We start from the raw sequence: 15,524 nt of genomic DNA, 5'->3' as shown, positions 1-15,524 counted from the left end.
TATTCACAGCTTGATTACTGAACTTTTTTTTGAAAGAGCGATGTGTGTGTGTGGATTCCATAATCCAACACACACTTCAGAGTGCCGCATGCTATGACCAAATGTGTGGCTGGGCCACAATAGCAGGGGTGAAGCATGAGTGTAAGCTAATAGAAGAAGAATCATCACTCAGGCAAAAGAATTCAAGCACAAAATGATGTGTATTTAACAAACAGGACCCGTGCTACACTAACGTCAAGTGAGAGTCGAAATAATACACAAATTGAATTAACAAAAAAGGCAAACTTTGCCAGTACATCGTTAAAAAAGAAAAAAAATGATGAAAAGCTTAAACATAGAAAAAACAGCAACATAAATCATCACGAATAAAAAACCAAAATGCAGGCACAAACGAAACGAACAGGAGAAAGCTTTTCCCATCCAATTTGGCAGCATCTTAAATCAGGTCTACCAAATGATGATTATAGCACACATCAGCAACAGAGAAAAGAGACACATGGAAAATGAGGACTGGACTGGACTGGGCTTCCTGGGTCATGGAAATCAAACCAAACACAAAAATATACAAAAACATTGAACATGACATCCTGCTAACCTGGATCTAGTTAAGAAAACAAAAATAGATTTGCTTTGCTGTAATCGCTTCCTGTGTACAAAATATGTGTAGAAAAAATGAGTGTTCTTGGGCTACAGCAATTTCTGGTCTTATGAAGAGTAAACATTCAGGAATATTAGACAAACTTAAGCAATGTGTTAATAAACTGAACCTTCCAGGAGTTATTTTTAAAAAAAATATTGTTTAGGAACAATGTCAAGTGACATATATAAGGCATTTAAGATCCTGGACACATTCATAAACATTTTAACAACATAACTTGAGTTGGAGATATACAGTTTATTAGGTACTAATTAGTTACTGCTGGAAACTGTTTGGAAATACTCAGTATTCTAACATGCCAATATGAGTAAAGCAACTCTGCTAGTTTTGGGCTATTCATCTCTGAACACTTCTTCACTTCAAGTGAAGAAGGTCACAAGTCATCATGGAGGTGTCAGATATCAGTAAGTACACAAAATACTAAATCTGCTATTTCTTAAGGTGGATCTATGAGATAAATAGAGATTGTGTAATATCTTATACGTTATCTATTTTAGTAATCATTAATATAATCAATAACATTGTATTCTGAATATAACCTTCCCAATCTTACATGAAAACTCTATTTGTGTTCTATTTGTTAGTGTAAATCGTTAATAGTGCAATCGTAACTTGGAACAATATGGATAAGATCATCATGCCTTAGTAAGGAAAGGAATCATAAAGCATTAGAATATAGTTATCTATCTATATCATATACAAAAATCCTGCAACTCTTAGGTCACCATGGCATTGCAGAGTCCTGTAGAGTCAGTTCACTTCCTGTTTCACTTCCCAGACACAATTACTGAAAGTTAAAAAGAAATGTGTGTTGCTGTCAGTTTAAAAATCAGCAACTTGCACATATCTTAATGGCTTTGGTTATTTTGGGTCATTCTGAGGATTTGGTACAGAAGAGCCTGCACCTCTTCATCCATACGACCCTGTGAGCAATAAAACACAAACATACAATCTTTATTTAAAAAGCACAATGTGAACCTCAGTTATTGCATAATATATAGACAAATAAATCTACTTATGAATATGAATGGATTTACGGCATAAACTCAAAGTTTGTGTTGAAGAGATGACTCAAATTAGGTTAGACGTAAACCCAGCTTCTTAAACATCAGTATTACTTTGTGTATTACTCACCTGAACTGCAGCTAAGAGGTGAGAGCGATATGTAGCCACCACTGTCTTGTGCTTGTGTTCCCAGTCCTGATGAGAGAACAGCAGGAGATTATCTTGTAGTCCAGTTCATATACTTATACATTTAGTCTGTGATATGAACCTGAGCTTCGATTAAAAACCCTACACTGGACAATGGACATTGCCTCAAAGCAGCTTTACAGAAATATAAAAATTCAGAATGAAAATTACGAAGATTAAAATGAAATTTATATATCCCTAATGAGGGAGTCTGAGGTGACAGTGGTGAGGAAAAACTCCCTGAGATGATATGATGAAGAAACCTTGAGAGGAACCAGGCTTAGAAGGGAACCTTATCTTCATTTGGGTGATACTGGACAGTGGGATTATAAACTATTATGAACATCAGAGAGTGGGATTATAAACCATTATAAACACAGAGAGTGGGATTATAAACCATTATAAACACAGGAGAATGTGGGATTATAAATCATTATTAACCCCAGAGAGTGAGATTATAAATCATTATTAACCCCGGAGAGTGAGATTATAAATCATTATTAACCCCAGAGAGTGGGATTATAAATCATTATTAACCCCAGAGAGTGAGATTATAAATCATTATTAACCCCAGAGAGTGAGATTATAAATCATTATTAACCCCAGAGAGTGAGATTATAAATCATTATTAACCCCAGAGAGTGGGATTATAAATCATTATTAACCCCAGAGAGTGAGATTATAAATCATTATTAACACCGGAGAGTGAGATTATAAATCATTATTAACCCCAGAGAGTGGGATTATAAATCATTATTAACCCCAGAGAGTGAGATTATAAATCATTATTAACACCGGAGAGTGAGATTATAAATCATTATTAACCCCAGAGAGTGAGATTATAAATCATTATTAACCCCGGAGAGTGAGATTATAAATCATTATTAACACCGGAGAGTGAGATTATAAATCATTATTAACACCGGAGAGTGAGATTATAAATCATTATAAACACCGGAGAGTGGGATTATAAATAATTATAAACACCAGAGAGTGGGATTATAAATCATTATAAACACAGAATGGTGGAAAGCTTTTGCTTCTTAATACATGTGCTATAATTTTAGATTGTATTAGATGGGGAAGCCTTTCAATTTTAATGTATGCAACCCAGTTCAATTCATTTTAACTGGTGAGGTTTTCCCCACCTGGAGTTGCTGGGTCAGCGCAGATACTCTGTTCTGAAGTGCCAACTGCTGTCCTGGGATTCCAGAGGAAGCAGCACTGGCAGATAAACCCATTGGTGGAGTCAGAGCTCCTAGGGCCTCCTTCAAACGGAACACATCCTTAGACAACTCTGTGATCTACGAGGACAGATGGAAAGAAACTAAATTAGAGTTTCCTAAGCTCAAGGACACTGTGATTTTTTTTTGCTTTAACACATCTGATAAAGCTCCTGAAGGTCATAATACTTATGATGAAATCAGGATAACGTAAACTAGATTTAATACATCTGGTACTTCTGGAATTGACACGTATTACAGGATACCAGAGGATACCAAAATTCTTATTGGAGTAACGATACCATGAAAGTGATTGTTGAAAATAACTGATCCATATTCCTGATAAATAGAAATGGAATCATTCTCAGCATATATGATGTGTTCACAAATATACATAAACATGTTTTTTCCTATGATAAATGGTAGTGCGTGTGGATATATTGGCTGAGCGTCATTAGAATTTACGACCTCTGGAAGGAAAAGTGTGACTGTGCTTCCTGTGAATCATTTTATATGCACTCCCTTTCAACCCTTAACTTCACCCTTATATCAGTCTTTTCAGAGAGGAAAAATATGGCAGAGCTTTAGGAACATAGGCAGAACTGTAAATGTTAAACGCCTAGATCAGAACAATTTTGACAAGTCAAGTGAGTCAAGACATGGAGTGCCACCCTTAACAATAGCCACAAACCCTGTATGAAAAATAGCACAGCTTTACATAGCACACTCACTTTGTGGTCTTTTTCCTTGATAATCCCCTTTGAGTGCTGGATGTCTTGGTGCAGTTGATGGATGTGGCTGGACTGAGCCTGCAGGTCCGCTAGCTGCTGTTGGACTGCGAGCAGCTGTGCCTCGGCTGCCTGACGTTCACTCTTATTGAAGAGAGCCTCTCTCTGCACTTGAAACACCTGCAGTGGGGTAGAAAAGAGAGAGCTGGAAAGAGGAACAATGAGGGAGAACATTGTGAAGAGGGAAACACTAAAGGGTGAACTAACGGGCTGGTTATCTGGCCATGTAAATGTAAAGTTTCAGGGACTACGATGTTAGACGTTTCACACAGTAGACTACACACACTCTCACACATTTACACACACACAAAAAACAAACACATTAATGATGGACCTCAGTGCAGGTTTTCTCGTGCTTGCGTGTGAGGTCAGCCAGGCAGGCGGTCAGCGTATTGATCTCAGCCTGCAGTGATACCCTCTGGGCTTCGTGGTCCTCTTTAGATACCATATCCAGTTCTACAGCTTTCTGTGATTGTAGCTCCTTCAACTCCAGCTCTTTGACACTCAGAGCCTCATGGGCTGCTGCTACAGTGCTCTGGCTCTCCTCTAGGCTGTGCTGCAGCTCAGCCTGCAACAGAAAACCTACTCTAATATGGTGCCTCAACAAATCAGATGCATATATACATATCCATATCAATGGATATCATATCAATCCATATATCCGTATAAAGATGTATATAAAATCATCAGCTCTGGATTACAGCTTAATAAAAACAGACGTCTCCCCGCATTTGCCTCCTAGCAGTCTTGAGACAGAATAATTCCTAATCCCATCATAGGGTACAAAAGCCTTTTCCAAAATTATGAGATTTTCTTTAATACTTTTCTTTGTGTAAATGCTCCTAAAAAAGTTTTATGAATAAATCATATCCAAAACCAATAAATTAAGCCTATTAGGTAAGCCTGTCGAGGATAGAAAGCTGAGGTAGCTTAGGGTTTAAGGTGTTGGACTACCGACTAGAAGGTTGATATTTTGAATCTCAGGTCCACCAAGCTGCCCCTACTGGGCCCCTGAGCAAGGCCCTTAATCCTCAAAAAATTTACTCTGGATAAGGGCGTTTGTCAAATGCTGTAAATGTATGAAAGATTGTAAAGGCATTTTGACAGTGTAACCCTCCACTCTCACCTTGATCTTTTCATGTTCCTCCTTGCTGATCATGGCATGTTGTGCCTCCTGCAGGTCATGTTTCAACCTGGCCACTTCAGCATGGGCATGCTCACAAAGTGCCCTCTCAACCTGCAGTTTATGTTCTGTCTCAGCTAGTTGTTGCATTATTGCAGACAGTGCCTCCTGGTGTTTGGCTAGTGGCACTGCATCCTTCATCTGCAGGGCATCATCACCACCATCCCCTGTTCCTGCATGCAAGTCATCTAGTTCTTCCATGTCTGGCTGGCTAGCCTCCTCCAGCTCTTCTAAAACTGCAGTCAAAGTTCTTCCACCATGCAACTCTGATTAGAGAACAAAAAATATTTTTATAAGGTATATTTTTGATTCAGATGGACCAGTAAAACTGAGTCATGGAACAATGAATGTACTCATCACCCAAAGCACCGGATGACTCGTAGCTCTCAGACTGCTCTTCCTTGTTGTTATCTTCATCGCTGTCATCTTTGTCGGTGTGAGCTGGAGGGCAAAGTCTCTCCAGATCCAGCAGAGCTTGATTGAGTCTCAGGGCCATCTCAGAACGCTCTCGGGCCAGCTGATCCAGCTGGAGACTCAGGGTGACCTGCACCTCATCCAGCTGCTCACGAGGAACACTCTTACAGATTTCAGCTTCCAGCTCTGCCACACGTGCCTGTAACTTATTCAGTGAGTCTTCCTCGCCTTCTGACAAACACCTTGCCCCAGTGCCCTGCTCCAGGCCCACCTCTAGCTCCTGTATTCGTTTTTTTAATCTCTCCACTGACTCACTCATATCCTGTGCCTCTTTTTCCTTCACCTGTAGAGATTCCTCTAACTCTTCGACCTTTTGCTTCAACTGCTGTATTTTGTCACTCTCATTCAGCCCTTCCTTCCACAGCTCCTCTTTCTCTGCCAGCTCTGCCTCCAGTTCCTGCACCCGTGCTGTCAACCTCTGCATGTCTGAGCTCGGTTCCTTCTCTTCAGATCTGAATTGGCTAACAGCTAAACCTGCAGTTACAGAATCGATACCCAGCTTTATCTCTTTTCTCAGCTCCTCCAGCTCAGCATGGGCACAGGCGAGCTGTTGCTCTAGGCTTTTCTGTTTTTCCTCCTCCTTGGACTCCACCTCACTTACGTCTTCAGGATTGTCCTCAGACCTGACAATGTGAACCAAGCTGTTATTATAATTGTACACTAAAATAAATGCAATCCCTTTATTAAAATGTGGAAAGAACGCCAGCATTACCCAGGGTCCTCTGTAGTGTTTGAGTTTTTAGTAGCTTTGTTGCATTGCTGCTGCAGCTTTTCAAACTCTCTCTTTAAGGAGTCATAGAGTGTCAGGGGGACAAAGTCTGTGTCATCCTTTTCAAACATCTCCAGCATCTGTTGAGCAGACCACAAAGTGAAGGAAAACAGATAAGACAGAGGATGTATACAGATATATACTAGGAGTGTAACTGAAAATGATTATACCATTCAGAACAGATAACGGCATCTAAACTGACATAAACATTTTTTCTAAAATGCAGTCTATGATCACACAGGACACAACAAAAAGTTGCAGGCGCATGCAGTTTTTACTGAGACAAAGAAACAAAAACTGTACAGAGCTGCAAGATACGATTACAGCATTCATTCCTGTTTCGGTTTGCTGTGGTTTAACCATATTTTGGGGAAGAAAAACAACTAAACTCACTGAAAATATCTCAGAGTAAGCAGCTGAAATATGAAAAATTGTCAGAGCCAGAGACAGAAAGAAAGAAGAAAGGAAGCAGAGGAGGTATAAAGAGAGGGAGGAAAGGAAATAATGATGGACGGATGGGTGGACTTTTATAGATTGAGATATGTGTAGTACTAGACCATATGTGAAACCTACGGCTTGCTGCCTTCTTTCATTTGGCCTGTGCAAACATGCAAATTAACTAATATTTAACAGCCCCATAGTAATAAATCTCAACATTCTCACACCCCAAGCATGGTGCGGTAACGTCAGGCACCACTGTAGTGCACATGTTCTCACATCTCACAGTGCTTGATCTACTGTGCTTGATACATCTCAGACCTTTTAATAAAACATGATCCAGAAATAAATTTGGTCTTTAAGGTGGTTCAGTAACTGAACGGGATGACCTGTGAGAAAGTCTTAAGCATTGTACATTTCACTTCTCCAAACATTACTTTTCCAACCTAAATGAAATGTAACAGAAAATTACTGTATGTCAGTAAAGAACAAAAACATATTATGTAACAGGCCACTGTTACATAACATGTCACTCAAAAGTGAATGCTGATTGTCAGGGATTAGCTGCAAAAACAAAAGCAAGTGTGACAGGCAAAATCTCCAGAAGATCTGTCTCCAATTCTCCAAGATGCGCAGAAAAATCTACAAGCCAACAAGACTCCTGATGTAAAGTCTGATGTATAGACAAAGGCTTAGCACACCAAATATTGACTTTGTTTAGTTTAGTGCTGTAATGCTCTTTATCCAACATTTATTTTATGTAGAAAATGTTTACATTCATTATTTTTAAAGGCATTTTTACTGTACCACATTTCTTACCACATGCCAAAGTATTTTGCATAGTACTGTATGCAGAGATCTGCAGAAATGCAAAAAAAAAAGTGACAGGGTGTGAAGATGAAAGAGATGTAAGACAAAAGAATACAGTAAGACTAAAGACCAGTAAGCATTATTGCCCACAGTATACAGACAGGACATTATTGCATATATACAGATGTGATATACACAGATAGTAAAAGTGATATAGACAAAAAGAATAGGCTGAGTCTCAAAGCCTCTAGCAGCACAGCAGTGCCACATCTGAAACTACACCTGCACTTTGAGAACCAGTTCAGCATTCTGTGCAGTCAGCTCCTCCACCTGCCTGCACAGCTGCTCCACACTGTTCATTCGCTCCCAGGCTGAGTTCTCTGGTTGTGCAGGAGGCATCTCCACTTCTGTGCATTGTGACTGCTTGGACAGCAGCCGGTTTGCTCCTGCAGGCATACAGATAAAGAGAAAATGCAAGCATACCTCACAACTAGCTGTTGAAACTAATCAGGTTACAGCACAGAGCAGGTGAACATGTAGTGCCATATCTTTGGAACTGCTCGATTAGGAAAGCAGCACTCACCAGGGAAGTCCAGCATATCGTCCGTGCTGCAGGTTGTATTGCTGAGCCGAACACCTCCCAGCTCCTTCAGCACTTCTTCCAGACAATCACGCTCTGCCTCTGCCTGTCTCAAACACTCTCTTAGCGAGCTCAGCTGAGGCACAGAAGACACACCAGACACAGAAACAACTCAGAGACACACTTGCCACTACAAGCTTCCACAAATTCTCAAAAAAATTGAGTCTGCTGTGTTTTTTATTAGCAAACAGGTGAGAATGTCACAGCAATCCATAATACAAATACAAGAGCATCAACATCAGGTTCTCTTCAATTTGCAGCAGCAACAAGAAGACATAAACAAGAATGAGAAAGAGAACTTCTCCCCTGTCATTAAGCTCTCCCTTTCTCACCACAACAACACCTCCAGATAATACCTGGTGTACCTAGAAATGTCAGAGAGCCATGCCTCAGCCCGTAGTTGGCCAATGAGTGGATGAGGCCCTCCTGAGGTCTGAATAATGGTGCACTCACTTTATGTGCCTCCACTCTTTTCCCTGAGACCTAGTAAATCCTGAGAAGGTCAGTAAATGGAAAGCATCAGGGTTATTTGTCAGCCATTTTCCAACAGGTATACTGAAGTGGATTTAGTATCACCAACCAGACAACTGGTCTTGTCAACGTCACATGGCGATTAGCTGAAGTCACAATGAGGTTTTGGTGAATGGACTAGGGGAACACATGGCAGATATACCACCTCAAGCTCTTTAAAGAAAGAAAAGAGGTTGTCCATAGAGGTCTGCCTCTTGCCTGTGCGTATTGGTCAGGGACACTCCACTGCTTCAAACCCTTTTTTGTTATGTTCTGTCAGGGAAGTTCTTTTAAAAAGGAGTGACTAAGTTAACCTTATCAAGCTACGTAGAGTGTAAACTAAGATCATTAATAAACTGTTATGAACTGTTATGTTATGAACTGTTAAAGAACTGTTATGAAATTTAGATTGTGCTGGGTTCTTCTGTTGGTGCCATCATTCCCCATCACATGGAAACTCTTGTAATATTTGACCAATTTTATCCAGCATGTTACCTCCTCCAGTGCAGTGGTGGTGCTGTTCTGTTGCTGCTCCAGAGCCTTAATCTTCTGTAGTAGATGCCCTCTTTCTAGCCGTAGCCTGCGAATCTCCTCAAACACTTCCTCATCCTCTGCCTCACTCCGTAAACCCCAAGAACACAAGAGAAAAATAAACATGTACAATAGACTACATGATGTGTTTTCCGACAAAGCAATCCCAGAAATAGTTTAAATTCATAGTGATTTAAGAGACCTACAGATGATTAACAGAAAAAAAAACACTTTGCACTGGCAAAACCACCAAATGTTTCCCTGTGAGAAGACTGTGTGACTTTGTACTGATTGGATTGGAAGCTTTGGCACTGTGCACAGAGTTTAAGCTTGACATAGTTTAAGCTAAGCTTTTCAAGGCATAACCAATAAGTTATATGAGGCAGCAAAGTTACACAGACTATGTGTATTTTTGTGATTATTGTACTAATCATCTCTAGGGTGACATCAGACTTGTTTGTGTCCAACCTAAAAGAGTACTTGAACTGGTCAACTTGATTTGTTTGCATCAGATGAGATTGAAACTGACATTAAACATTAGAGTCTCTAATGCACCCATTTACTTGTCCTCCATGTTTTCTCTAATCTTCTCCAAACATTGAAATGCCAACCTTCTGTTGTTTGACATTTGGAGATATACTGGATCTGAAATCAGAATGTGAAAGCTCGTCTTGATGACATAGTGTAACAACACTATGTTAGTGAAAATGCTGATCATCTGTAGGTGCCTTTAAGGACTGAGCAGAACTGACTCAGTTAACATGTTACACCGTTAGCAGCGTCCACTCACAAGGTTGTCTGGAAAGGTGTGTTGATTCTTGGGGGCTGGAGAAGGAGAAGTAGAGTTGTCTGGCACTAAGCACTGCGTAGGGCCTTGATGCAGGTCTGGGGAACCTTGTGCACCCTGTTGCATTCCAAAGCATATACAATCAAGTACATTATATAATCTGCTGTATTTATTGGACTTAATTAATTGTGTTACCTGTCTGGGAGACTTTGGAGGAGGAGGTGCTTTTCTCTTGTGAGATGTGGTCCCTCCAGGCAGGGTTGGGGTTGTAGGGGGCAAAGGACTAGATAAAGCAGATTAAAATTGAAGCTTTCTAATTGACTTGTTGTTTAGTTGTAATATCAACATTGTATCAGAAGTCAGTTTGGTGTGTGATGTTGAGTGACAGTGAGATACCTCCTAGCTTGTTCCCTTTGCGCACTGTGAGTCTGTATATAAAGAGACAGACACAAATACACAAACCTAAAGAAAAAGTAAATAACACACAAAGACACACGTCTAACACTCCACAGAGATCCTCTTTAAAAATCCTGAAAATTAAATTAATTTAAATTTAAATAAAATACAGATTGGAAAAATAAGTCCAAATATTTAAAATAATTTTAATTTATTAAGTTATAATTTTCATTGTTTTTTCCTAGGAAATTAGTCCCCACAGCCTTGTCCTAGAGAGAAAGAGAGAGAGAGAGAGAGAGACAGAGAGAGACAACACTGCAACTCTTATACAAATGACATTAATTACACCACTGTCACAACACCCAAATAATATTTCTTAGGACTTGGGCACTGGCATTGGATTACTATATAAACGGGAAGGATATCTATTAGGAAAGGTTATGTTCAGTCAGGAAAATCTACCCATGTTCTCATGGACAGTGTGGGTGTTAATACAACACTGCGACACATTGTGTTGTGTACGGTTTGTTGCGTATATATTCACCTTCCCTGAACTTTTGTATATTACACATTACTACATTTTGCATTCTTACATCCTGGTAATAAAATAAACATGATTGAGATTTTATGTCCTTTATGCAAAACAGCCCATAATATTAAAGTGGGGATGAAACTCAATATAGCCTGCAAAATATTTAATATTAATATTAATTTAAAATAAATATTTATTATACTATAATTAGTTCACTAGAGTCAAACTGTGTGCAGTTATGTTGTACATGAAGTATTGGATGATCTTAATATCCTTTATATAAGATCTTATATAAAGAAAAGGGTAAAAAAAAGAAAAGAACAAAGTTTAAGAAGCTAGCAAATCAAGTCAAAAAATGTAAAAAAGACAAGGGGTGTGAAAATGTATGCAGTTCACTGTAGCTAATTAGCCATTAAACATGTTAGGATAATGTTTAGAGCAAGATCATTTTTAGAGCAAGTATCAATGTTAGAAAATAAAAATGAAAATGTCCACATTTCCATCTACTAAATAGCTACTTTGCTAGTTCTTAACTGTGCTCTCAATGCTGAATCTGCTTTCTCTAGTACAAAGGATCTTTTTCCATTCGGTTTGAAAGAGAAGTTCTCTCTGCCACTACACTCTAATGTCTGGTTACACATCCCTAATACTGAAATCTCTGTCAGAATGCTACTACATGCATTACACTGGCTTTGGATAGACTTATTTATAATAATATAGATACTAAACAGTTATTGTTACTCATCCAAGTGTGGAACTAGTTATTGTTAATGATATCTAGTTATTTCTGTCAATAGTTTAACACTCACATCTAGCTAATTGTTTATTGGATTGAGATATTAGCTCAATTTTCAGACCCGTTGTCTGTAAAATGACTTCAAAATGTAACATTAAACGTGAGATTTAAAAATTTAGGATTGTTTTTAATAACCAAACCCTGAAGACTGGACTTAGTCCTGAATAGTTTTGATAGCCTCTTAGACTTCATGATGTTTTTTGTTTTTATGGGGGTCTATATTGAGATCATCCAACGGCAACGTAACTGCCAACACCAAGAGAAATGTTCAAAGATTGTAAGTGTGAGGTGGGAAAGACACAGCAATGTCCGCTGCCACATAAAACGGACATTTCTATCGTAATTCCACTGAACCAGTCAGTTATCACACATGAGAAGAGATTCTGAGTTCATGTAAGTTTGCCATTTGCCATTTTTATACATGCCAAAGGAACACTACAAGGCAGAAGAAGAAATACAATGCAAAATATATGGAATTTATAAAAAAAAAAAAAAGGGTTGTGAAAAGGTTTGTGTTTGATGAAATGTCTATTTTTAATCCAGTAATAAAAGCAAAATGGAAGATTTCACACTCTGAAATCTCTCCAGATATTCTTGCATTGCTCCAAAAAACCCAACAAGTGATCCCACTGATTCACATGTACATTTAAAATGTATATTTTAACAATGTTTTGTTGTTAATAATTGTAGCTATTGTTCTCGAATCAAGTGAAATCATGTTTATGAATTATTTATTCGATTCATTTCAGAAATTTGAAGCTTGCATGAAGTTCATTAGCAACACAACTTGCCACACCCAGCGTGCCAGTGCTGAAGAACCCCTAAAGAACCGTGAAGAGCCAGTTGAGGATTTCCAGCAACTAATATCTCACATAAAAATACCATGATGCAGTGTTAGTACTGCTCCTGTGTTTTCGGTTCTTTCACTACAATGTTGCACAGTTTGTGTCTACAACAGCTCCAGAAAGTAAACATCAGTGACATTCAACAGGTGTAAGAATATGAGTAAAGCCCCTTCTAGAAACATGGAGAAAACTGTAAGCTTCATCATAAATACACAATTAAAAGTGTAAGAAAATACCTTCTTTATACAAAACTCATATAAATACCTTAGGATAGTAGTTAGAAAGTGCTGAAAGACAGGTCGCTGTCACACTTTACTGATGTATACAACGTGGCTGAATTTCAAAATGGAAATATGCCAATGCACTGAATGCAAGTAGACAACTTGTTTGATATAAACAAACACTGGATCTATAAATAAATAAACTTTTATGGATTGCCATAGTTACGTGAAATAATTCAGATTTTTTTAAAACTACAAAACACAGCTACTGTCTCATGAGCTGTTTGTACACGGTGCCTTTTACATAAACATAATTCACAACAATTCTTTGAAATACATGTATAATCACCTAACCAACCCTCCAACCCCCAGAGTGTAATTTGAACACTGGAGTTACACCAGTGCAACAAAATGCTAGTATGGAGTCAGTATCACGGTACAGTGTGTGCTGGAAATGGTCAAGCGAATTTGATCTGCTCAGTGGTGGACTTCCAGCAGACAAGGAGAAGGTTACAGTCAAACCTAAAGACGTGAGCTGCACTTATTTAGGCACACTATAGGAGCAGTGGTAGGTTTACCTAATAAAATGGCCATGTCAGTGTGAGTGAACGTGTGCATTTAAATAATTGATCACAGTTTGAGGTCTCGGGTTCCAGCTGAGGCCATCTGTAGGACAGGCTGTTCACACAACAGCACATGAAACTCCCATCATACAGAATGTTTCAGAAGAAAAGACATAAAATGAAGTATGGACTAGATTTACTGAGTAAGTCTATAAAAAGAATTAATTATTAGGAAAAGCTACATAATTAGTCTAGTCTCTCTTACCTCAGTCTTCCTAAACTTGGCTTTTAAAGTCTTCATTATTTGGTTGAGTGTGTATAATCTAAGCAAAACAATAACAAAAAAACAAGGTCATGTTACTAACTTTAGACACCAACTTTTCTTCACTGTTTTCATTTCGTTGACTTATAAAGAAGAAAATGAAAGGTACTGACGATCATATAGACATCTAAGACATTAAGTGAACTTTCTTTCGCGTCCAAAGCACATATAAGACAAATAAAGTAAAAGTGAGACAGGACTCACGTTAAACGCACCGAAGAAGAGATGCCCTGATGCCCTGATGGTCCTGAAGCTCGGCGGCACGTGAACACGAAACAACGTCAGCGCGCTCGTGGGTGCTGTTGCGCATGCGCTGTCTACAGAGCGACACTTCTCTGTACGAGCTGTTTTTACACATTCTTAGCAAACATGCCTTTATCTATGAAAAGCACGTTCAGTAATAATAATTAAAAGTCTTCATTACTCCCTTGATTATAAAACCAAATAAATAAAAAAAAAGCAGTAAAAAAATGGAACCAAACCTTCATTATATAGATTTATTGTACAACAAATTTTCTAAGGAAATTGGCTGGTGGGCAGAACCAGATTTTTTTGGATGAACTTTTTTTTTTGTAAAATCATGGCAGGTAAAACTTTAAAATAAAAATAGTCCATCATTCCATTTTCTGTACCACATAACCTACACAGGGTCACGGAACCCGAAGCCTTTTTTCCAGGGACTCAGGGCAGAGAACAGGGTGCAAACCCATCACAGGGCACACTACAGAGAATTTATAGATACTAACAGGCAGTAGGCATGACGTCAGCACAAATGAGTATGAAAACATCTATAGCCTATGGATATATGCATTTATGTGTGTGTTTGTGAATACACAGGCAGCTTCAGAAAATATCACACTTGTTTTTAAGTAATACGCCACACACTACCACATCTTTAAACATTTTTCCAAATAAAATACCCTTATGTTTTATTCCGCAAATAATGACACTACAAGGAACTAAACTCAAATCCAAAAATGGACACCATGGCCAAGACAATAACAGCTGGAGGTACAGTTTTTCCATTCTTCATAGATTTCTTTTATATTCCTTCTCCATCATGGTGAGTGTATCCATTTCATTCTCTGTTGAAGCATTAGGCTGTGACTTGCTTGCTTAGAGTGTCTCTAGTAACCAGTTCAGCATGTTAGACTAAAATAGCTAGTGCTGTTGCTGTTGTTCAGAGGTTCACTCCAGAACAGAGGATAGAATTCCTGTGTGTGCCTCTGTTTCCCTCACATTTGTCATACCTACTGGTACTACTGGGCCAAAGCATGTGCATGTTCATGTGCATGTTTCATTCCCAGTGAGCAACTCACTTACTGCCAGTTTTGCTCTTGTACCCAGGAAAGGGACATCGATACACCCCTCACATATACGTTCCCTCACATTCATCATCTCTAGAAGCTCTAACAGGAGTTGAGTATAAGTGCACCACCATTTCTTTTCTCTTACCCTGCACAAATCACTTGCTTGGCTTGAGCAGGTTATTCCAAATCCTCTAATGACTAGTAGGTCTGATTTAGTTGGTGCTGTTTATATTCACAGAGCTGTAATATGTGTGTCCCTCCATTCACTTTTGCCCTACCAAAACCTGTTTGTTTGCTGCCTTCGGCACGCAGGCCTGTGGCTAGCTGGAATCCTGCCGGCCAAATGTAGCCACATAAGCTTTACTGGAGCCTGCTCTACCACAGTGCTGTGGGCACTCAGAGAGCTGAAGTGTGTATTTCTCTCTATCTGCTGTCACCACTGCTTCACACACCACATACTTCAGCATAATGACTCATAAAGTGCTCCCATGCCACCCTAGCCTCACAGACCTGTGACTAATGAGACCATTAGGCACC

The 15,524-nt window shown here is 39.0% G+C and overlaps 1 protein-coding gene across 1 annotated transcript; it reads right to left on the bottom strand.

The window, feature by feature from the left end:
- Positions 1-241: 241 nt before the first annotated feature.
- ankrd24 (ankyrin repeat domain 24) lies at positions 242-13,924 on the bottom strand. Its single transcript, XM_058401247.1, has 16 exons — positions 13,882-13,924; positions 13,621-13,678; positions 10,399-10,430; positions 10,198-10,285; positions 10,006-10,119; positions 9,180-9,299; positions 8,118-8,250; positions 7,817-7,980; positions 6,230-6,366; positions 5,404-6,140; positions 4,987-5,309; positions 4,195-4,428; positions 3,804-3,980; positions 2,998-3,153; positions 1,793-1,858; positions 242-1,581 (listed from the first exon to the last, which is right to left on the bottom strand). The coding sequence occupies exons 2-16, from the start codon at positions 13,654-13,656 to the stop codon at positions 1,507-1,509; spliced, it is 2,592 nt and encodes an 863-aa protein (XP_058257230.1). The 5' UTR covers positions 13,657-13,678; positions 13,882-13,924; the 3' UTR covers positions 242-1,506.
- Between the last annotated feature and the right edge of the window lie 1,600 nt (positions 13,925-15,524).

Source organism: Hemibagrus wyckioides, linkage group LG10 (genome assembly GCF_019097595.1).
Source record: "Hemibagrus wyckioides isolate EC202008001 linkage group LG10, SWU_Hwy_1.0, whole genome shotgun sequence".
In the NCBI taxonomy this organism is placed as follows: domain Eukaryota; kingdom Metazoa; phylum Chordata; class Actinopteri; order Siluriformes; family Bagridae; genus Hemibagrus; species Hemibagrus wyckioides.
Note: the sequence above shows the minus strand (reverse complement) of the source record. Positions and strands in the feature narration are given on the sequence as shown.